This window comes from Lipophrys pholis (genome assembly GCF_963383615.2).
Source record: "Lipophrys pholis genome assembly, chromosome: 5".
In the NCBI taxonomy this organism is placed as follows: Eukaryota; Metazoa; Chordata; class Actinopteri; order Blenniiformes; family Blenniidae; genus Lipophrys; species Lipophrys pholis.
In genome coordinates, this window is record NC_137628.1 from 25,811,243 (window position 1) to 25,834,644 (window position 23,402).

The 23,402-nt window shown below is 41.1% G+C and overlaps 1 protein-coding gene across 2 annotated transcripts in view; it reads right to left on the reverse strand.

Annotated features, from left to right (window-relative positions):
* fbxw7 (F-box and WD repeat domain containing 7) overlaps positions 1-23,402 on the reverse strand; it is a 111,072-nt gene that overhangs the window by 47,176 nt on the left and 40,494 nt on the right. The window contains exon 1 of one of the 2 annotated variants that reach the window (XM_080463334.1): positions 12,456-12,868. The exons of the other annotated variant lie outside the window; for it this stretch is intronic. Coding sequence (XP_080319460.1) covers positions 12,456-12,683 — 228 coding nt within the window. The 5' untranslated portion in view covers positions 12,684-12,868. Of the gene's footprint in view, positions 1-12,455; positions 12,869-23,402 lie in introns of those variants that run through there. 2 annotated transcript variants of the gene reach the window in all.

Consider the following 23,402-nt stretch of genomic DNA (forward strand, 5'->3'; position numbering starts at 1 on the left):
GTAGCATGAGGTGGTTGTGCCTTATTTACAATTTAAATGCCACAACAGAGGAAACAGAAGATCTCAGATACAAGCCGCAGCAACGTGGAGATAATCCAAAAAAACGCAAAACAACCATCTTCCTAGGATCAGCATTCGAATTAATACATGTATAAGTGTAATGCTTGAAGACTCACAGGAGTATTTTGAAAAGGGGAAGGTCCTGGATGAGACTGAACTCTCAACTGGTTTTGTTCATCTAACTTTTAGCTAATGCTGCCCCCTAGAGGTAACAAAGCACCATTTGACAGGTAACACACCCAGAGTGTCCTCTGCATGGGATCGTGCTCAGATAGTTGGAGACATCAGAAGAATACAAACAGACATGAGAAATAAAGTTATTGAAAGTAAAATATTTCTTACCTGTACACACAGCCGACCATACCACCGGAGACAACATAGGAATGAAAAAAAGCAAAGAAATATATTAGTGATGGGTTGTTGTTCGTAATACAGGAAAATAAACACACTTTAATAAATTTTCACAATGGACCTTCATCATAATTGTATTCAAATGACTACTAAGTGCTACAATCACATTAAAAATAACTGATTGTGTGAATTTGAAATTCAACACACAAACACGGGCTCTTAATGGGTAAAACAAAAACAAAAAGACTCAGAGGAAGTCTCAAGTGGTTATATAATAAAACAAAAACTGATGACAGAATTAGTTCTCCAGCGCTCATACAGGAGCAAGCTTTCTCGGTTTTGATGAGTGCTGTGGGCAACTTGTTTTGGGGAGCAAATACTTCAACTCTATATTTCAGGTGCTTTTTTGCAAATTATTGACATGGCAGAGGTAGAAATTAGTTTAACTAATTGGTGCAAAACCAAAGCAGGTGAAATCAAAGGTGATAGCATCACTGGCTAATGCTAAGAGTTTTGTGGTTGTAATTGGGATGAGCAGTCCCTTTGACTGAATCACCTAAACGTTACGCTGCAGCACAAGCAGGTGAAACTGAAGTCATTTATAGTTGAAAATAGCCCTTGTCCATATCGTACTTCAGCAGTGTCACAAGCTTAACAGGATCAGTCACACCGTTCACACATACATTTCCCCCTCACATTTACTCTCCTTGCAAAGCTGCAATGTAAAATGATTCCCAGTGGCAAAGTATTTGCCAAAGACTCTTTAATACATTTGCAATAGGAGAGTGGAATTGAACAGGAAGACAACCTCCTCCACCACCTGAACCACAGTGGACCGAAATGAAACCAGAAAAAGGTGAGCTGTAAATGCCAGGAGAAGGCTGTGAATCCGATGCAGTCAGTTGATCCAAACAGGTGAATCCACACAGACAAAGAGGAAAATGAGTCATTCTTCCTGTACAGTGAACTGTGAATGTGTCTCATTGCAGCAGCTCACTAAAAACCTACACAACTGCTGCTACGATAGAAGTATGGACAGCTCGGCCTTTGTGAGGTCGAATTGCAAATACTACAGAAAGGTGGGATCCACAGCTCGGTAATGAAGGCGTTTGTAGCGGGAGTCTGATGTAATGTGTAGGTGATGAAGCAATTCTCCTTTGGTTCATAGAAATCGATTTCAGTTTCTTGGTTTTTCTACCGATTGTGTAGCGCGGCGCCAACAGACATGGTCTCAGCAAAAAAGAAGAAGAAAAAAACCCCCGCTGTAAGGTAAAAGTAATCGCTCCGTTCGGCTTATAAGGAACAAACAGCGCTCAAACAATCAAGAACAGTGTTGTTGTGGAGTAGAGTCTGAAAGCGGAACATTAAGACTACAACTCCCACGCAGAAGTCACAGAGGTCTGCATGCTGTGAGAAGACAGAAGCATCTAGTCACTGGAATGAAACCGGAATTACTTTTGCCCCCCCCCCCCAAAAAAAAACCACTTTCACAACCACATGTTTTCTTACTTAGTTTTTACAGACCCATTTTGAAGTACCCTGCAGTGGAAACACTAATGCTCACAATAACATAACTACAGATGTACTAGAAAGACAAAAGACATCTATTCCCTGGAGGATCTCTTCAGTTCCCACTGCCTCACAAAAGCACAGCATATACTCAAGGACTGAACACATCCTGGATTTGCACTTTTTAAGCAGTTACCGTCTGGCAGATGTGACAGGACATTAAAGGCCAAAAACAAACAGACTTACCAAAAAGCTCATTTTCAAGGAAAGGTGCTAAAATACCAAATGAATTACACTTGGAAATCATGAAGCAAACATTACATTATGTAATGTTAACGCCAACATATCTTCTAATAGGTCGCACGCTTAAAAGATGAATCCAGAAAACCGGATGAATTAAATAAGTAGCTTTTCTGCCTCACAGGAGGAAGATGCCAGTTTCTGCATGTTGTTTACACGTTCTCAAGTAATGTGTATGAGGTTTCTCAAAGTACCTCCCTAAACATGGAAGTTTGAGGTTTACGTGCGAGTATGAACTCCGTTAGATTTTCATGGACCGGCGGTCTCTCCAGAGGGTCGCCAGCCGCAGCTCCCTCCACAACCCTATGCTGGGAAAGCAGGTGTGACTGTGAGCTCCTTGACCCCCTGCACTCGGGCGGTGATGAGACACATTCACAACTCTGCGTCAATGTAACTGTTTCTTCAGCCCAACACGTCTGGGCTTGCATAGGTAGGAGCAGTGAGAGCTCTCTTCACCAACACCCAGGCAAAAATGTGAGAGAAACCCAATGCAGACCGTAGATGGACTTCCTAAACCAGGAAATTGGGAAATAGATTTCACTTATCTTTGTCAATTTTGAGGTGTTTTATACCAATTTCACACTGACATACCAATGGGGATGGCCTAATGTTGCTTAATCATAGGTTTTGTTTTGAAATTATCCATTTAAAGTCAAACTTCTAAAGTTAGTCCAGTAATACAATGCGGAGTATTTTGAATCACTTGTGTAGAGTTATTTATCTGGATGAAACTGACAAAAAATACACAACCACTCACCCAGATACGCTATGCTCGGTGTGTTCTTTCCTTTTGTCTGCCACCCCTGAAAACTTTAAATAGATTTGTTGCGGTGGAACCTTTTCGAAAAGTTTCAAAATCAATCATCGTGTTGGGAGAAATGCTCTGTCATGGCGAGCCATTTGTCCTGAAACTGAAAAGCTCGATTTATTTGGAGGCAATGAGCAGCCCCATCCAGTGTGAAGAGTGAGGGCGTCAGTCCTGCAGCTCGGAGATAAGACCAGGAATCACCTTTACTGATGAAAGGAATAAGTGACTGAATGAATAAATGAATGAACGGAGAAGAGAAAAGACTCCGGCGAGAGAATTATGAAACCGAAACAAGATAGGCAGAGCGAGAGGTGATGTTTTTATGAAGAGTGAGTCAATACTCGGCCAGGCATGCAGCCATCCTCCGTCTGTTCTGTGCCCACGGAGGGCAAACTGCAAAGGAGTCATGAGTTCCACTTTGTTGTGCGAGTAATGACATAAAGGAGAGGTGTAACCTTGAAAAGAGAGGATACGACTTTGCATGGACAACGCAGATTCATAAATATTTTAATTTTCAACTGAAGATTAAAGACCTGAAGAAGCTACAGATGAATGTCCGAGTGAAAAGAAGAAGTGAGAAAGTGTATTTTGCATTTGAATGCACTTCCTTCACACAATCCTACAGGGGGCAATGCTGTGCAGCCAATTTTGGAAAAGTACCCATCCCTGTTGGGTTACTTTGAGGCATCAACAGTGCTAATGCCTCTGTTTACCTCAGAAACTCTGCAGCCCAGGATGAAACGATCGCCGCCACGATACGGAGAGAGAGAGAGAGAGAGAGCGAGAGAGCGAGAGAGAGAGGGAGAGAGGGAGAGAGGGAGAGAGGGAGAGAGAGAGAGAGAAGCTTTTCTCGCTGTATTACATATATGCCCTGCAGTGTTCAGATATGTGATAAGCCTTCAAACTCATTGATGCACTCCTGGAACTAAACCTTCCCAGGATCATATTCCATATTCTCACAGGTACCTGTAGCAACGAGGTCCGCCGTGGTTTTTACCGGATTGCTATTTCTGACGCGACTGCAGTCTCACTCGCCGGACACGGAGGTCCATTACGTCACAGCCAAGGTCACGTATGAAAACAAGCAGATTATAAATACGGGTGTCACGGCCTCAACCTGACGGCCATTCGTCGTCTCTCAGGCCCTGCTAATCAACGCAAGATGATGAATCGGGTCACTTCAATTAAATATCATCGCTTTGCCACCGTGCATCTATGATCACAGCCATTTGTTTCCCAGTCGCTACATGACTGTTTGACTCTATTTTTTTTTTTTTTTTTGTGAAGTAGAACTAAAAGGAACATACTCATGTCTGATTAAATGGATAAAATATATTTTTTTCAACAATTGGTTAAGTGGTATATTTACAGTTATGAAAGATGTAAATAAAATAAATGGGATTTACAGTAGCATGTAGCAGTCAAACATCAATTCTGCTCCTGATGACTTTCTACAGCTTCTTAAGATTCATTTTATGGGAATAACACAGATTATTGCCAAATAAAATTTTGGAAAAACTAAGGAAAACTGATTTCCACAGGAAAATTCAGTGTGGATTCAGAGAAACAAAGCAGAAAATATTTTTGATGAGATGCGTTTCAATTCTCAGAATCTGATTTCCTCTCCTCCTGTCCTCACTCTCTCTATTAAAAAAAAAAAAAAGTTGTGTAAGTTTTGCCCTGTGAAAGGCCTTGTATTCTACAGAGGGTGTAATCCTCCTGTCTTGTTGCTGAGCAAGTATTCACGTTTCTTCTTAACCCCAACAACAGACCTCAGTGGCGCCTGCTAAGGTATGCACACGCATGCACTCACCTACACAACCCCTGAATTTGTGCCGTTTAACTAATAAAGAGGCACTTGATCCTCCATCAACAGCAGGGGAATACTAAAGGGGCCCGAAAGCTCAAGGTTTTTGGTCTTTACAAATAGTCGACGTGAAGGGCTTTGAGGGTGTTTTCTACAGAGCGAACTGTTATCAAAGCAACACTGGATTTTTCCTGTGTTGTTGCCGATATCTCTCTATATTGAGATATGAGCCGAGTGTTTTCACCGTTCGACTGAATCAATGACAACACAAAAGCAATCTAACCTCTGTACTTCGGTAATCACTAATAATCAAGAACTTCTACAAGCGCTTACTAAAAAGGGAACATGGGCTGTCAGGCACTGTAGAGAAAGCCCACACGGCGCTGCGGCAGCACAACAGAGGATAAAGAAGCAGGGGGACCACACACCGACACAGACAGCAGGGTTCATACACAGATTAGACAAGCTATGCAGACAGTCAGTGGCATCAGTTACACTCAGCTTTCCGCCCGGAGGCCGTCTTCACTGATGGCCAGATTATGACGAGCCGGACACCGCGACACTTGCGCGTCTGGCTGAAGGTCAGCGATGAGAAACGTTGATACGCGGACAGCAGGAAAGGTACCGGACGGCTTTGGCTTAGGGAGTCAAATCGCAGCCGAATCTGACAGAGACTACTTGTTAGGAGCATCGGCGTCAACGCCGGTGGGGACAAACAAATATCGTCTCTATGGTTACAATCTTCAAATGAGTTGATCAGAACGGGAGGCCACACAACCATACATGAAGAAGTCATGGCAGGTTACTATGAAGGTGCTATGAAAGAGCTTGAATCACTGCAAGAGCAAATCATCAAAGGAATAAAATCGTGCCTTCTGCATTGAAGATTACGACATTATTCAAGGATTTGCCATTTTCACGTTAAGATCGGATAGTTGGCAGCACATTAGAGAGACCAAGCAACAAAACTAGCAGCAGAACATTTTGTGTAATTCAAATCATACAGCTTTACAGATGAACCCAAATGTATTTTTTTAAATATTTTTTCCTTTTTAAAAGACAAGCACATTTTTATAAATACAATTTTTTGATGACTTGAGTAGATGTGTGGCTGCAACATAAAATCCCTCATTTTGTCCCGAACACAACCAAATCATTTTCACTTTATTATTAATAAAGGGTTTAGGAAATTCGCTAAATTCATATTTATGAAAGAGAAGACAGAAAAATCTCAGAAGGATTCATCACAAACAGTCAATTTCCTGTTCATCAACTACTCCCTGAAAGTTCCAACTTCAAAGTTAATCGAGAAAGTGAAAATAAATCAAAGTATTTAACAGCAAAAACGAGTGTGGATGTCGTTCTGTTGGTGGACAAATCGACACACTTTTGCTTTGTTGGCACACAGTTGAAAAACACTTGAATATTTTTGTATCTATTAATCTATATTACAAATTATACGAGAATTACAACAATATAGATCACATTGTCCCAATACTGACAGAGTTGCAGATAATCACATTTTATGTCGAGCTTTCAAAGACCCATTAACTTATTTTATTGAGGACCCTTTTTTACCTGCAACACTGAAACCACCAAAACAATTAAAGATTGAGAAATTTTTACTTGAACTTTGACAGACATGGTAGCAACTTAGCGGTCAGCTGAACAGATAGAATGACTAAATACAAACTGCAATATATGCAAATTAGCACCCACACGGGTGCGTTACAACTCTTCTTTGCAAGAGTTAAGGAGAAACAGGTTTTACAACCACACGTCCACAATGGAACCAAACAGAGGTCAACTTCAGAGTCGGTAACTCAAGTGGTTTATTCAGCATGCAGCCTATTGAGCATCCAGTGACGCTGCATCAAGGAAGGAACATGTGTTTCACGCAGGCACGACGGGGATGAATTATTAAAGTAGAGATGTAGGGTTTCTTTGTTTGTGTGAAGACAAGTGTTTTACGTTGCTGGAGTTAAACCGGCAGCGTTTTGCATTTCAGACACTTTAAACAAGGCTGTTGGTGTTTCCAGAGCTGCTGTCTAACGGTGTGGAAAATGCCTGCTCCTTCAGCTGGGTGCACATCATCGCTTGACCAGTATGCTCTGTGTATGGAAGGCACCACAACTTTATCACACAATGCATCGCCCCCTTGAACTCGGGGGTTAAACCGGGCTGAAGTTCCCGGACCATGTGAAGCCCGCCATTAATGACAACTTGACACTGACGATTACTGTAAACAGAAAACTTGTGAGAGCTGCTGCGTGGGGTGTGTAAAATTAAAGACGAACACTTAGGCAGTGTTCACAAGAGAGTCACTTTTCCGGGGGAACCACACTCGCCGTTTATTTTGCATAGTTGTGCATTTGCTTATAAATCGAGGGGTAAACAAAAGTGTTTGGCTGATCCGGGTGTTGAGTAGCTAGCCGACTGGATCTGTATGCTCCCTGGAATGGGACTGCTTCTCAGAATAGCCAATGGCAGATGCTTTCCCTCTGTGTTATTTGGGGCCCAAGGGCAACGGAATCCACCCTCCTGCAGGGCCCTGTGGTACAGTCCCGACCGTCGTCCGTCGCCCAACCAGAGTCATGATACCTGAAGGTACCGTGATCGAATGACTGTGCATGGCAAGTTCGAGTGTTAGTGATTTATTGGCTACATTCAGTTGCTATGTGAAATGTGAGAAATGACAAACAAAAATCTCAAATAGTTTTTCAAAGACGACAGTGTGAGAAGTTTATCGTTAAGTCCCACAAATAGCAACTACGTCTGCAAAATTAAATCCTAAGTATTATTGCCTGTATTTTATTTCATTTCAAGAGAACAACATATCTTTACGCATACGTGCGCCGAGATTTGTGTACCTTCCACGAGTTTAAAAGGAAAGTGCTGCAAAACAAATGATAAAAAAGAAAAATGGGAAACTCCTAATATACAGAGAACATCTTTGAAAGTTAGAAACCTTGACTGCTTTTACTGAGCACTTCAACACCAAACGCAGAGAGGGATCTCTTCAACTTCACGCCAGCTTCACTCTGGTGCGTTACAGTGCATTGCATCAGTAATGCAAGAGTGTAAAAAAAAAAAAAAAAGAAAGAAAAAAGAATAAGAACTTCAAAAGATTAATTAGTTTCTTATCCTGTCAAACACAATATTCCGTTTGTGGCTATCTGCAAACAGAAGAAAAATGGTTACTGGGCCTGATTGATGGTGTTTGTGAAGCTGCGTGATGCCGTCGAGGGAGCTTTCGTTTCTTTACACGCCTTATCTACAGAGACCGACATTAGTAAAGGCAGCTGCTCCTCCAGGGCGGTCGGCTTATCTGAGGTGATGCACTGACTGCAACTCCAAAACGCCAAGGAGCGGCTTATCATGTAGACGTTCAAATTTCAAATTGAATTACAGCCAATATTTTCTACACGGAGGACAGTAATTTAGGTTACTTTAAATGAAGTTTGTGTGTGCATGGGAATACGACGCTAATTTTGTGTGAGTCTGCCGCGACAGTTTGTCATCATAATATCAAACCACTATCAAACCCCATTAAATAATCCTGTAAAAACTGTGAATATTACACAACTTATGCACCATTACTGTAACCATGGCACAGCAGCGAAAACAGTTTGAGGACGTCGTCAGCTCTGTACTCCGAGAGCACGGCCTTATCAAAATACGAACAGCAACCGAATTCTGAGCAGCGGTGTTGCAAAGGTAAAGTTAAAAAAATCAAACTAAACATGAGAAACTAAAGTCAAGTAACAATCTACATTTCGGTCATGGAAAACACCTCCGTCATAGGTGAAGCATAGACAAATAACACTTGAGCCTCTAGAGGTCAGACCATCTGATAAACAGCAGGATCCGATGTGGTATCATGTCACCCCGGTCGTCACGTATCGGCCAGCGGCACACATTTCCAACCCCAAAGCGAATACGGATGTCCTCTGTGTATCCAGGCATACGCTCTCAAAAATAGACAGGCGTGAATGAACGTTTTTAAATGTGGTTTTCCAAATCATTTGCTAAATATCTACTGGTCGACAGCATTTTGATTTTAAACAATTAGTCTGTTTTCATTGTGATCGTAGATGAGCAAAAGAAAACTAGATGGAAAATGTAAATTTTGAAAAACCGAAGTATTTCAGGATATGTCCTTAGTTTCATTATTTGTAATATGACGGGAGCATCTGAACCCAAGTACCAACATAACTACAAAACAACCACATCAGATTAAAGTAAAGACCCCCCCCCCACAAAAAACCAACAAAGCGAACAAAACACATTTACAGTTTTATGGCTGGAGTGAATGTGTCTATGGACAAGGTAAAGGAAACCCTGAGGCTGAAGCCAACTCGCTATAGAAAGCTACACACACACACATACAGCACCTGCTCAAACAGCAAATGCATCTTGCTGATAGCTGTTGATGCGGACATAGCTGCTATGGGCAAGTCAGGATTGCCTTACTCAACAGGCCTGCAGTGCTTAGGGTGTGGTGGGCAAGAAAAGCAATACCACAAACGAAAATGTCCTGCTGTGAATGCTCTATAGCTTGATCTCCATCTCCTGCAGCAGCTGGATGTCTATTCTGGCTCCCGGAAACGCAGCACCAATTCTCCTGGTCACATTTTAATTGGAAACTCGGGCCCAAACTATTTTTATCGGTACAATATGAGAATGTTTAAAGAAAGCGTGGGTTTCGCAAGGCATAAAGATAGAAGGAGCGGCCCGTTAGAGGAGCATCCTCGTCCAATTGGACGAGTTAATTAGCATTTGGGGGGGACGAAACAAAACTTGAAAATAACAGGGGCTGATAAAGCAGGCAGTAAATCCCTAAAGTAGAAAGCTGAGGCATAAAAAGCTTTTTTTATTTGCTTAACCCGCTCCTTTTGAAGACGTGTTTTCTGGAGACTTAAGTTGTACTATACCACAGAGACCCTGAGAAATCCCAGCTATGCCATTCATTGACAGCTGCCAAATGTGCAGCGCAGGCCCACGTGGCTCCGGCTCTGCACAGAGCAGTGGGGCCAGAAACCCCACGAACCAGCCTGGTGAGAGCCTCCAGTTAGTCCGCCCAGCAAAAACTGTCGATAAGCAACAGGAAAGCTCAAGATCCTTTATATCATAGTCGCACACAATGAGAACAGCCAGACAATAGATAGTAATGCTGATTTTTTTTTTTCCTTACTCAAACCATTGAGCTTTAGATTTTAGTTTGATTCATGTGTTTTTATTACCAAATATAAACAGTATCCCAAAAACTCACTATGTAAATACCAAAGACTGTATACCAAAGCAGCTATATATATAAAAAAATTTATTTTATTTTTCTAGGAATGATATATTACATCTTGCTGTGTAACCGGTGTGAGTCTTTGTCATCACAGTGATGTTGGATAAAATGTAGACAAGAGATTAAAACACTTATTGCTGTACAATGCCGTTTTGAGCTGGGTAAACTAAACAAAACCTGCAGCATCTACCTCACATTACCCTTTTGATTTATGTCTTGCATGCTTTGTACATCAGCAGCAGTAATAAAAAACTAAATTACCACAACATTTTTGCCTCAAATAAGCCCATCAGCATAACCGCGTGCCCCATTCTGTGAGAAAGCCGAGAGGGCCTAAAGAGGCGAGCCGACGCTCACCGGTGATTGTCACATCTATCCTTATTTCTATTTAAGCTTTTGCCCGACGTTTGTAAACCGTTATTCTCATTACCACGCCGCCTGAAAATCTTTGTGACATTAAGAAAACACCGTCAGCATCACTATACTTGGGAGGTAAACGTCGTCTCCTTCCCCTGGTTTTAACGTTTGAATCAAATTGTCGGGATTTTATTAAATATTTCTGTCTACACTCCTTATTAAGATCTGTGGACGACCAGACGAGCACACAAATACAGTGTAGACAAGCTGGAGACTTTAAAAGGAAACGGCAGTTGAAGCATAACTGTGTCTCGGACGTTCACCGAGCCTCAGATCATAACACGTCTGGTACACACCGTTGTTTCAAAGAAAAAGCTGATGCATGCACAGAATAAAAAAAAAAAAAAGATGAATGAAGCTCCTGAATTCTAGTCAGGAGGACTTTTGACAAAATCTACAGCACAAGAAAAATTGGATTTCTTTTCATTCAACATATAAACAACTGCTTGAAGTTTTTTGTGTGTGTGTGTGTGTGTGTGTGTGTGTGTGTGTGTGTGTGTGTGTGTGTGTGTGTGTGTGTGTGTGTGTGTGTGTGTGTGTGTGTGTGTGTGTGTGTGTGTGTGTGTGTGTGTGTGTGTGTGTGTGTGTGTGTGTGTGTGTGTGTGTGTGTGTGTGTGTGTGTGTTTATATATATATATATATAATATTTTTTGAAGTTCAATTCTGCAAATGAGACACTGGAAAAATTGAAATTCTTAGGAAGGAAAACTATGACTAATAGAAATGGATTTAATCTCATAATGTGAGCGTATAAAGTCAAGGACGAGAAGTGAGCTTCTGTTTTTAAAATCGCTGCATGGATTCATTTGAGAAGCAGCTTACGTGACACGGGAGCCACATTTCATTAGCAGTATGTCACGTTGCACATTATGCTGCATTAATTCAGGGGGGAATGTCAAAAGAGACTTTAGATGCAGGTACCTTCACTGTCGGAGCTGCTATCAGGCATCTTAATTTGTTTAATGTCGCAGTGTCGGGGTTGCTTTGAGTAAACAAAATAAAAACTGCGAGTTTAAACATTTTTTCTCAACTCAAAATACATAATACCCATGGAAACATATGTTAATGGTAAAAGGAATGAAATTCTGAAGCTTTCCATTAGTAAAAGAAAACCCAAACCAAAGACAAAAGCTTTTGCTTTTCTAGGTTTTAATTAAACTTAGAACTTAGAACAAGAAATTCTGCAATATATCGGCACAGTGTGGCTTTTTTCTTTTTAATGAAACATTAAATTATATAAATATATTCCTGTGTGTGATTTCTCTTTTGCAAACCTTAATGTTACAGTATCTTCGTCTTGCTGCTTTCTTTCACTATAATTTAAACATTTGCCTTTATTTTTGGCTTCATCACAAAATCATAGCTTCATATTTCCTGCATTTTAAATTTTGTTTCATTTGTTTAAATGTTTAATGCGTCTCTTGTTTTGTTTACTTCATCTTGCTCAATTGTTTATTAAAGGAATTGTTAACCCAGTTCTCACTTTCTTCATCATTCTTTCCGTTTCTTATCACCATTTCAATCTTACAATAAAGTTTTTTTTGGGGGGGGGGGGGACAATTTTGACCACTTGGGTAAAAAGCACTACATAAAGTTTGATCATTTAAACCTCTAAAAATAGGCACATTGGTTACAGTCTTTTTAAGGTTATATGTTTGTGTCTGTGCTGTACTGTGAGAGGCATTGGAAAATCCACCCAAAGCAGTTTGATACAGATTAAAGTTTGAATGTTTATAGTGAAGACAAAAGAGAAAAAAGAACTTAATGAGTGCCAGCAGGTAGTTTGGGTAATCAGACTCGTGACGCCAAGAAACAAGGCGAGAACTGTTCAGCGACCTGTGACATTTGTGATGTGCTAATGAACTAAGTACAACCCGTCTGGCCTGAAAACGTACTTTACTCACCCGTCTGCGACAGAATGGTAAACCCTGAGCGATGATGTTGATGCTAAATATCTTGAGTACTTTTTGAGGAGGCAAGGGTTCGGCTGCAACGTCTTTAGAACCGGCCAGATTGGGCGCCTGGCTCTCCGGGGGGCTGTGCAAAGTCTTCTCTTTTCCACAGGCAACATTTGGCATCTTTTTACGGGCACCTGACGACGAGAAACGGGGAATAGGACAATGCCGCAGCATTGCAAAACAAAATAAATCTAAACCAAAAAAGAATAAATTGAAATGGTCTAATGGATCATGTCCCTGAGGGTAGCGTTTCTCAAACAAGTGCAGTGCCTTCCTTGGACCTCCCAACCATTGTGCAGATGTACTGAAACTGCACTTGCCGAGCCCCTACCTACTCAGGATCCGTCCCCCTGCTGACTGGCACCCTTTAAAATATCTCTGGGGCGTGAGGTCACTGTTGTGCCCAAGCCAGGCAGAGCAGCTGCTGTTGAGGCCTGAAAAGAGCATGGACCCAGCTCAGCCTCTCCCTCCCCCGGATAGGCACAGTGGAATCCGCTCCCATGACCCCTCAGCGGTGGAATGTGCGCCAGGAGTCGTCCAATGCAGCACATGTGTCCGGGGGGGGGACGGGACTTCCTGGTTGTGGGCATTCTCAGACCGGGCTCTGCTCCTCCCTGCATCATCACTGAACCCAGACCAGTTGGACACATGAAAACTGACAAAATGGCAGTTTGCCGCATTCCTGCCTGAACAAGAAGTCACCATGACTGTTGAATCGAGGGATTGCTGTTTGCCAACCTTCTGCGACTCTCCCAAGAACCAAAGGTGTTGAGGAATGCCAAATATTTTGTCAATGTCAGCAAAGAGGCTGACGATATTTCAGGAGACGATCACACAGTTGTTCATCGCCAGCATGTGTGACACATGTACAGGAGCAAGGATTCACTTAGAAGGACGGGCCTTTTAAGACAATTTAGGTGAAGCTGCAACAGCATAATAACCTGAAAAATATACATGTTTGATAAAAGAAACAAACTACTACCGAGTTTTAGAGCAGCAAAAGAAAGAAAGTACAGCAGCACCAGGGAAAAGCTGAGAAAAGTTCTGTATGCCATTTATGCTGATTTAATAAGAAAAAATTATGCTGCAGCAAAAATGGGGCGACAATCAGCTCTGAATATGTATGAACCTACAGACTGAGCACGAGGCAAAGGACAACTTTCCCTCTGTGCATTTAAATGTCCGGACACACGGTAACAAAAGACCGAGAGGGCTTACCCTCTCTTCTATTCTCACATCCACCATTGTATGAGGAGGATTACTGTGCCTGAGCATCTATCAGAACACAGAGGGCCCCGACACCCCAGTCCGACAGTCAGCCGCTGGACGCCATTCAGTGCTGGTAGCCAACCAATGGCCATAGTTTTGACAGTATGTTTATCACAATCAAACCAAGTTGGTGCCTTATGGGCAGCTGCTCAACCAATTGAGCATGTTGGGCCAAACAGCGGAGTTGTCCAGAGGGAAGAAAATTTATCGTTGAAGTTTTGACTAAGTAGAAAAGGATTATAGTCGGACAAAATTATGTTGTTTTTGGGAGGGGGGGGGGGTGTTTTCAGCTTTCTCACCAGTAGAGCACCAAAAAGGAAGTTTTGCTTTACTTCTGCTTCTAATCCAGCAATTGGAAATTCTCAAGTTACCATATTTTCCAGAGTATAAATCACACCTGGGCAATTACCGGTATTTTACTTTGCTTAGATTTGACAGCACTCTCATTCAGCTTCAGCCAGCAGCTGCTGTTTGAGTTCAAGAACTCATCTGCGAATTTGTCCCTGCAGTTCCGGCCAGTCTTTTTATTTCCCTCCTCCATCATTGCTTTTTAAATTTTTAGTGGAAGGTCTGCTGTGCAGCTTTTTCTATGGTACACATTTAGCTTGTGCAGTCAAACGCTGCTCATAGAGTTTTTGTTTTTAATTCATTTATCTTATTTTCTCCTCCTGTAGTAGCATCCTGATATTCAGCGATATCTAGTGGTTCCAAATAGTACATATACAAGTCACGACATGATATGTCACAAAGAAATCTTGGAAGATTTGCAAAATATTTATCAAAGGAATGAATAAGATGAATTATGTCAGAATTTTCTAAGAAAGAACAAAACAGACTTCCCATCAGTCCACATGGTGTGGAATAACTAAAGAAGCAACAGAGAGAGGCCGTTTGTTTCGGACATATCTCGGGCCTTGTGGAGGTTACTTGAGCTCTCAGACTAATCTTAGGCCATCAAGCTATGTGAAAGACACTATTCCAGTCCATACAACATGATCACCCCAAAGTCAGTTCTTAGATTGCAAGCCGTGCAAGTAGATCCGTCTTTCTGTCACACTTGAAACCTGCGCAGGAGAAGATATTTTACTCTCAAGCAACGTTGTGGAAAGGCATCACTTTGAAATAATATTCTGATTTATTGTGATGGTAGAAATTCTTAATGAGAAAAAAACTTCGCAGAGGAAGCTCAGAAGAAAAGGAGAGACGAGACAAGATGGACCGACAGCAAGCTGGACTTTTTACTGTTGAATCACGAAAGTTGAGACCCTGGATTATCAGGATGAACTGGGCCAGAGGTTTTGACTATACATGAGACATCCTGAGGACATTTTGGCCAAATTGCCAGATTACACACTCAGATAGTGGCATTGTTAATAAATGCTCTTGCATTAATTGTAGTCAAGCTGTGCTGTTGCTGCTTTTGTGGGGGGAAAAAAGAATTTAAGTTTTATACATCTGACTCAGTTGACTGGTTGTTGTCAGTCAGTAACTCATGTTTTCTGACTTCACGTGCAGATATTGCAATCTGTAGTTGGTATTTAAATTAGAAGTATGTGCTACTGCCCCTTGCTGCTCCGCCTTAATTGGATCGTGCCATCCTAATTGTTTTACTGTTTTTTAGGTAAAAACAAAACTTAGATTTCTATTTGCAAGATAGTTTACCTTTTCCACAAACAAGAAATAATGGAATCAATAAAAGGACCAAATGCATGATTAAGTCTTGAGGTCACAATGTTGATGACCCAATGCAAATGCAATGCAAAGAATATCAAAGCAAGTCTTCCCACGACAATAACACTTTAAGGACATTAGGACAGTGGGCAGAAAGTTGCTGAGCTGCTGACTTATTAAATAATAAAGGGCAGGAGATCAGCGGCAGAATTAATACCAACAAATAAAATTAATTCAGCATTTATTATTGGGCATAACGTTTAATACTATGCTAGTTCAGAACAAAATTAATTTAGTACAATACAGTGATTTAAAAAAATGTATTGTGTTCTTTCTTTCTGCACTGTGCTCGTGTATTACAGCTTGGTCATTGAGTTTGCAATGATAAGACACCTCGAGACTGCTGGAGGCTCAGGCTCAGGCATTTTTTGGCTTTGAAATACACTTTCAAAGTGCCTGCAAGCTTCTCATCGACACTGAGGTGACAGAGTACTGTTGCAGATGCAGGTTCGGTGAAAGTGAAACGGTGGGCCTTGCATGTATGAGTACAAGGAAACGCCTGCTTTAAGTGCAACGTCAACAAAGAATTGGAAAATACTCACAGGTTAAATCTGTAATTCTAGACTCTTTGAGACAACATCAAACCATCCCACCGTGCAGTTTGAACAAAGCATTAATCCCACTTGAATGCTGCCAACTGCTTTCATATCCTATCATAAGCTGCTCTGGGGAACACGAGGCAACGTGGTGAATACAGAATGTTTTGCAGACTAAATTAATTGAAAGACTGGGCTATTTGTTTCCATCAAGAATGATGATATTGAAACGTACATACAATCCTGTATTCACTGTAACAGCTACACAGAAAACAGACGAGCAAGTGAGGCATTTCCCAGTAAAGCTGGTGGCATTTCACAAATATTCAAGCACTATCTTGCTTGCTCCCAAAGGTTGGATAGTTTCCATGTTAGGAGAGCAGCATGTTATCGAGTCAAACATGGGGTGGGGGGGGGACCAAACAACCAGTGGTGTGGTAATAGTTGTATGAATGTGACCTTCAGAGTGCTGCCTCCCTCTGGTGTCGAACACTGGGACGACAGTGCCGTGGTTCAAAATAAAAGTCTGAAACTGTCTAAGAACACACTGCTGACAATGATTGTCAAATACACAATGTTTATACACTATAGCTTGGGTGTGTCCTTTTTTTAAGGCCAAGCATAAGTACATATATGTAAACAGCTGGAGATTTTCACAACATACAACGTTGTATTTGAAAGGTGTGGCTGACGCAATGGCATCTAAAATAAGGATAAAACTCCCCTCATTTATTCAATTAAGACCTCAAAAGAAAAAAGACAAACATTATGAGAGACCATCTCCTTGAGTCACAGTTTTGAGACAGATGTGGAAAATATGTGGCAGGCTGGGTAGAATTGATTTTTAAAGTTTTATTTTGACGGACATGAGACTCAAGCTTCCGTACATGGGGTGGCAGTGTTGTCGCTAGACCGTCAGTCTGATTTTAGAATTTTGAATGTTTGGCTTTTCTCCACAAGTGCCAGCTCATCACATAGATTAAGAAACTGTGCAATGGTAAGGACTTGTGACATTGCTATGTCACCTCTTCCTCCAGCAACTTCTTTGAGTGACTGAACGCAAAATCCTGTGGCGTAAACTTGTATTGCAAAACTTGTCGGGCTGGAGCAAATTGAAGTACTTGTTTTTTGAACTTGCAATAACACGTGCAAAAAAATGTGTTTGTGTCGACATTGTCAATGTGTGGGTTGGCAGAATCTGTTACTTAATTTCAAGGTAACAAAAAACCATTACATCGCAACGGTTAAAGAAATCCAACAATGATTCTTAATCACAGTTGACTTTACACTAATGAAAACAAATGTAAACATTTCCTTGATTTTCTTGTTTGTTTTTTTAAAGCCATTCAACTCAGATATAAAGCAGCAGCGCTTCCTGCAGCGAGTTAGTGATCCATCAAAGGCCAACGGTGCACAGAGTGAAACTACTCCGGCCAACAGATTGGAGCTTGTACGGTAAGTAGAAGGTTTCACATGAAGCCCCAAAGAAGTGAAACACCGATATATGCATGTGGGAAAGGCCACTGAGATGCAAAGTTTCACCTCATCACAAGATTAAAAACAGGATTTAGAGCACGTATGAGGATTTTGACTGAGTGATGTGTGTCTGTGGAATTGTGCTTCAGTCATGTGACACGGTGTCTTTAAAAGAATATTATTAGCCGGATAAACTGGGCCAATTATTTTTAAAAAAAACAATTTTTTTGTGGTTACAGAAGAGAAGACCACTGGGCAATAAACAATTCAACGGGCTAGCGGAGGTGTATTCTGATATAATGAGGGCCTTGGTGAATATAAATGATCGTCAATATATATGGTGGTTATAACTAGTTGCCTTCATGTGGGATGATGAGAACACTGTTCCTTTGTGGCTCATCTCTGCCTGTGTGACGAGGCCAAAGTGTGGGAGATGCCACCTCCACAGAAAGCAGACGGCCTTTTATTTGAAAATACATTTAATTGGTGAAATGAAAAAGAAAGAAAAAAAGTGCATCATTGAATTTGCTTCAAAATAGTCAAAGTTAGTGATGATTCCATGTAGGGCTGAACGATTAATTGCATTTGCGATAATATCGCGATATGATAAAACAGGATTTTCTAATCGCAAGGGCTGCGATTTGACTGCTCACGTAATCTGGTCACGTGACGACTTGCGCGTCCTGCGCGTGTCATCTGCCCACAGTTGGACTAATGGAGTAATGAAGGGGAGATCCATTCCACAGTTTGCAGCCAGCGAGCAGGCTAGGGAAGTAGCACTGTGCTACCAAACTTTTCATGACATGCTGTTTGGACGGATTTTACACTCAAAACACCACAAAGCAACAAAGCAACAAAGCAACGTGGATGTTTGCAAAGCAGTTGTACAGCGAGGCGGTCACTTTGTCAACCGTTTTAAAATCCAGCTCGCCGGGGAGGACGGATCTGACCGCGGCATCAAAACAATGATCAGCAGCTCCTCCGCTGTAGCAGTCGATTCACACCTCCGTGAAAAAACGTGGATCGGTGCATTACTACTGCAATGTAGGTGAGCAAACCGCTCAAAATCCTTAATGTCAAGCCCTGCATTAGTATAGTGATCAAGCCTGGGTTTATGGATTTGATAAGCACAATGGACAAGCGGTTGGCTTGTTGTGGTGAACGCTTACAAGACTGCAAGTCACAGTATTTAGTGAGTTTACAACTGTAATTGAAGTAGAAGATAAATAAACTGTCTTTCATATTAATACATGCTTCATTTGACTTTATCTTAACATAAGCCAAGCCTATAAGAAAGAACAATTTATGTATAATAAATCTGATATTGTTTATTATAATACAGATTTATTGCTTGTGTCTGTTGAAATATACATGAGAACAGGACCCTGAAAAAATAATCGCATATTAAATCGCAATATTGAGGGGGGGAAAATGCAATTAGATTATTTTCCAAAATCGTTCAGCCCTAATTCCATCTCAAATCACAGAGAAAGAAATTTTGCAGAGAAGCAAAGGAAGCACTGGTGCAATACTTGCTTCAGTATATCAGTCAGTTGAAGTGCTTTTCATATCCTGACAGCTTGGGAGACGCATTACTCAATAAATGTGTTCCTATTGTCGCAACAAAGCAGAATCACCAGATCCAAGAAGAAAATACAGACGTCAAGTCTCCAAGGCCATTAAACCACGAGCATACAAAAGAGCGGCTCCTAAGTAAAGGACATTTTAAACGGCGGTGTTAGGGGAGATATGATCAAAAGAAAACAGAATCACAACATCTGAGGAACAAAAGATGATACAAACCGGGATTAAAGCCAACCAAAACGATAACTCCATGATGATCAGATGTAAATGTATGCTAATTTCGCCCCCAATTTATTATCCAGACAGCTGAACTGTGGAGCTGAATAAGCAGAGTAGTTTGTTTAGTCAAAACCTCATCTATTTACCCTAATACAGGGCCCACATCACCATTTTCTTTGTCAAAACGTTGCCTTCACACTGCTGGTGTCGCTGCACTCTGGCCTCTTCGTGCCGTCCCACTTCACCTTATCAGAGCCCTGCAGATGCACATGTCACCAAAAGTCTCTGATGAGTCACTATGAGACATATAATCCTCCAAGAACACCTAATACCCGAGCTGTTAGTCACCCGTGATATGTTGAAATGAATTGTGAGGTGGACAGGCGGCGATGCAGTGTAGGAAGCCTTAAAAGGGCATCACACATGACTATTTATTCTTAACACATGGTGGAAAATCATCTTTTAATACACTTTAAGAGTTTAGACTGGGAAGGAATCCTATATGTGCCTCTTTTCAGATGTAATACAGGTTTGCTTCAATCACCACATCATGTTAGATATGAATAATCTTTCATATATTACATTTCCTGCTTTTGTGGTAGATTTTAATTATTCAGTGAAAGTGATGTTTTAATGACCTTTAACATTTCACCTAAATTGTACCACATGTTAATGTCAAATAAGTGAACGTCATCACACGAGCAAATCCACACGGTACATTACACAGATACGAACACCGGCTCCGATGCAGCGGCTACAAGCCTCGTGTTAACTCAACACCGTATATTCTGTCATGCAGCTGCCACTTTATATTCGCAGCTTCGAATAGAAAGGCACGCGCTCAAAATGTAAATATGAAACAAGTTTTGACACAACTCCAGAAAATCTTTGCACCGAGGGTTTTTTGGGATGTTTCCATGCGGCCTGCATAGAGCTGCTCGAACTTCTCTTTGAATTTTGAAAGATTAACTGATGAACGCAACTCGGGAGTGTCACCACGTTGGCGATGGATCACAACCAAGGAGGTGAAGGATCTTATTCACGACCTGTCGTCAGCAAGGACACAAACCTCATCATATTTTAGCTTCTGTTTTATTTTATTTTTCCCTCTCCACAGTGACGCATCAAGTTTAGATTTTCTACATCTCTCGCTTCAGGTTTGCGCAATCAGGCCACACGTACACACCCGACCAAATGCACTCAGTCCAGACACGAGTACTGATCCCGCTCTGCAGTGCTGTTGACACATGTCGCACTGAAGCTGTGAAAATGAACAGATCATATTTTGCTGGAGTGCACATGTACTGTACGCTCCGTGGGAACACATTGAGGAAGATTAAATCTGAAACTTACATGGGCAGGATATACGTAGGAACACCACCTCTGCCATTACGATGCACTCAGTAACCCTAGTATTCAAAGACCTTATGATTTAACCTCTATGAGTTGATATATCCCGTCAGCGCCGACAGGATTTGATAACCAACTTCTCATAATCAGAATTCCTGGAGCATCGAAGACGTCTGACAAAAGTTCAAAAACACCAGAAAGCAAAGAATAGAAAGAATTTTTCAGAAACATAAATACAAACAGCTGTTGTTCTAAATGTTCTGGCTTGCTGAGTTTATGGTAAAGAGGTGATGTGCCTTGTTGGGATGAGTTAACGTGTCTCAATCAGTGCTTTTGTTTTCGTACAGTGGCAAGAAAAGAAAAATCGATGAATAAATAGTTCTTGTAATGTCGATTAAAGACATCTCTTTTATCCATGTGTCTATAGATAATCAGGTAAGCTTCTGCTACCATATGTTCAAGCTGGTGGTAACACTTGGAGAGTTTAACTTCGTCTATCTCAATCAAAATTCCCAACAGCAAGTGATAAATTGAGACTCAAAGAGACCAACGATTTGTCGCCAACGATAATCATTTTTAATTCTATAAGTATTTTGTTATCTTGGCTGCCCACCAAATCTCACAATAAACACTTTAGGGACTTATGCTGAAATAGCATTAAAACACTTTCTGTATCATGAAGGAGACATCTGCTCTCACTTACAGACTAATACGGCTCATTTTCCAACCTCGCTACCAAACCTGTTTCATTTGATCTAGTTCTCCACCTGACTGATTTAGGTTTTGTTTATTGGCAGAAGGGAAATATTTTTGTTACTTCATCAGCGTGATTACACGTCAGTGTAATTACACAGATTCACACAAGTTATTTTAAGGATTTTTTTGTTTTATTCATGATCAGAAACTAACCTCTTTTGCCTATTCCTAATATGCTCAATAAAATCACTAATTATAAACTGCAATGTGCATCTATCGAGTAATCCAACAAGTCTCTGCACCCTTATAACATTTCACCAATTCAATTTTAAGAATCTTAAATGTCTAATTTTGAGTATATTCTTTGTGATTGTAGGCTGTGGTACTATCTTCCTAATTGCCCATTGAGAATAAATCATTTCTTAGTAAATGCCATGCACCTTGAAATCCAGTAGGTGGTGATGATGTTTAACATTAAGCACACTGCTTCATAGCAGTAGCACTCAGCTGGATAGGAGTTTATTTCCAGGTGTACAAAGGGTTACAGGTGCATTTTGACACATCATAGCCGAGGTCTTTTCTTTCTGGTTTATTCTTCAAACTTGGCGCACAAACGTTGGCGTTTGTGAAGTCTGAATCGTGATAAATAGTTGCAAAATATATCCAAACAAAGACAAGACGACACAAAGCCACTGCCAGATGATTTACATACTTGTGGATGTTTCCACATCGCACATGTACTGATAATAAACGTGGCCCTGGTGTCTCTGCGCCGCCTCCTGATTCCAGGCATTCAGCATCCACAGCTGAACAAAACGTGTGCACTCGACATCAAAGCCAGCTGGCCCACTACAGCGACTAAGACCCTGACGAACCCGTCTGACAGCTGTGTCAGATGGCGAGAGACGCAAAGGAGCAAATTCTGACTAATGGCTATATTTAGGGGGATATAGGCGGAGGGAAATATCTGCATCAAAGGCTTCCAACATTTACATCATCGCAGGTATGACACAAAGTAAAGCAAACAGCTGTCACAGGTTTAAAAGACATGTCATCCATCCAAAACTTTTCACGGTGTGTGGATTGAAAATGTTACGAAACTTCATTGCCAATGATGAATCAATCACAGACTTGCTCTTTTCAAAATGTTAAGATAAGAGTAAGTTTTACTGTGTTTATATCTGTTTGTTTATAGTGGAAATGGTTTATTTAGACAAGACAGGATATGAACATATGCCAGCTACATACTGGCCTTTCATTCTGGGCTGGGGGCCTCTGTGCAGAGTTTGCATGTTCCCCCTGTTTGCTCTCTCCCACAGTTCCAAAAAAATATATTAAAAAAATCCGTGTTAGGTTGAATGGCGACTCCAAAGAGGGCCTTCATGTTTGTGCTTGCCCTGTGATGAACTGGTAACATGTCTGGATAATCCCATAACTTTCGAGCATTGTCAGGAAAGCCACAACAATGAGTTAGATACACGGAAATAGTGTGTCTCAGGTCATTTCAGAAGGGTAAATAATCTACAGGTTGAAATTCAAAAAAAAGAGGTGAACAAAGACTAACAAGGCAAATTAAACACACGAGCACATTTTGAAAGAACACTTCCTACGAGCAGTATTTTTAATATTAAAAAAAGCCATACACCCATCTGCTGATCAGATCTTCAACTTGAAACAACACATCTTAAATTGAGACGTCCTCCCTTTGGCCTAAATATACACATAGGTGACCTATGACCTTAGACAACATCACTACAGAAATGTCTCCCGTTGGATTTATTAGGTTCCTTGTTAAAATTTATGTCAACACATTCCAGATATGATTATCATCCCAATCTTTAAGAAAAGTTATTTCTGCCTTTTTAAATATAGGAGCTGTGAAGGCTACAGAAACATACTAAAGAGTGGTGTCATCTGTCATCACTGAAACGCGGCACCAGTGTTAATGCTGAAACGCCGGTCCTGTGCTGCATCAGAGCCTTTTGAACAGCAGGCATTGGTTTTGTTACAGAGAGAAGTTATGACAATAATT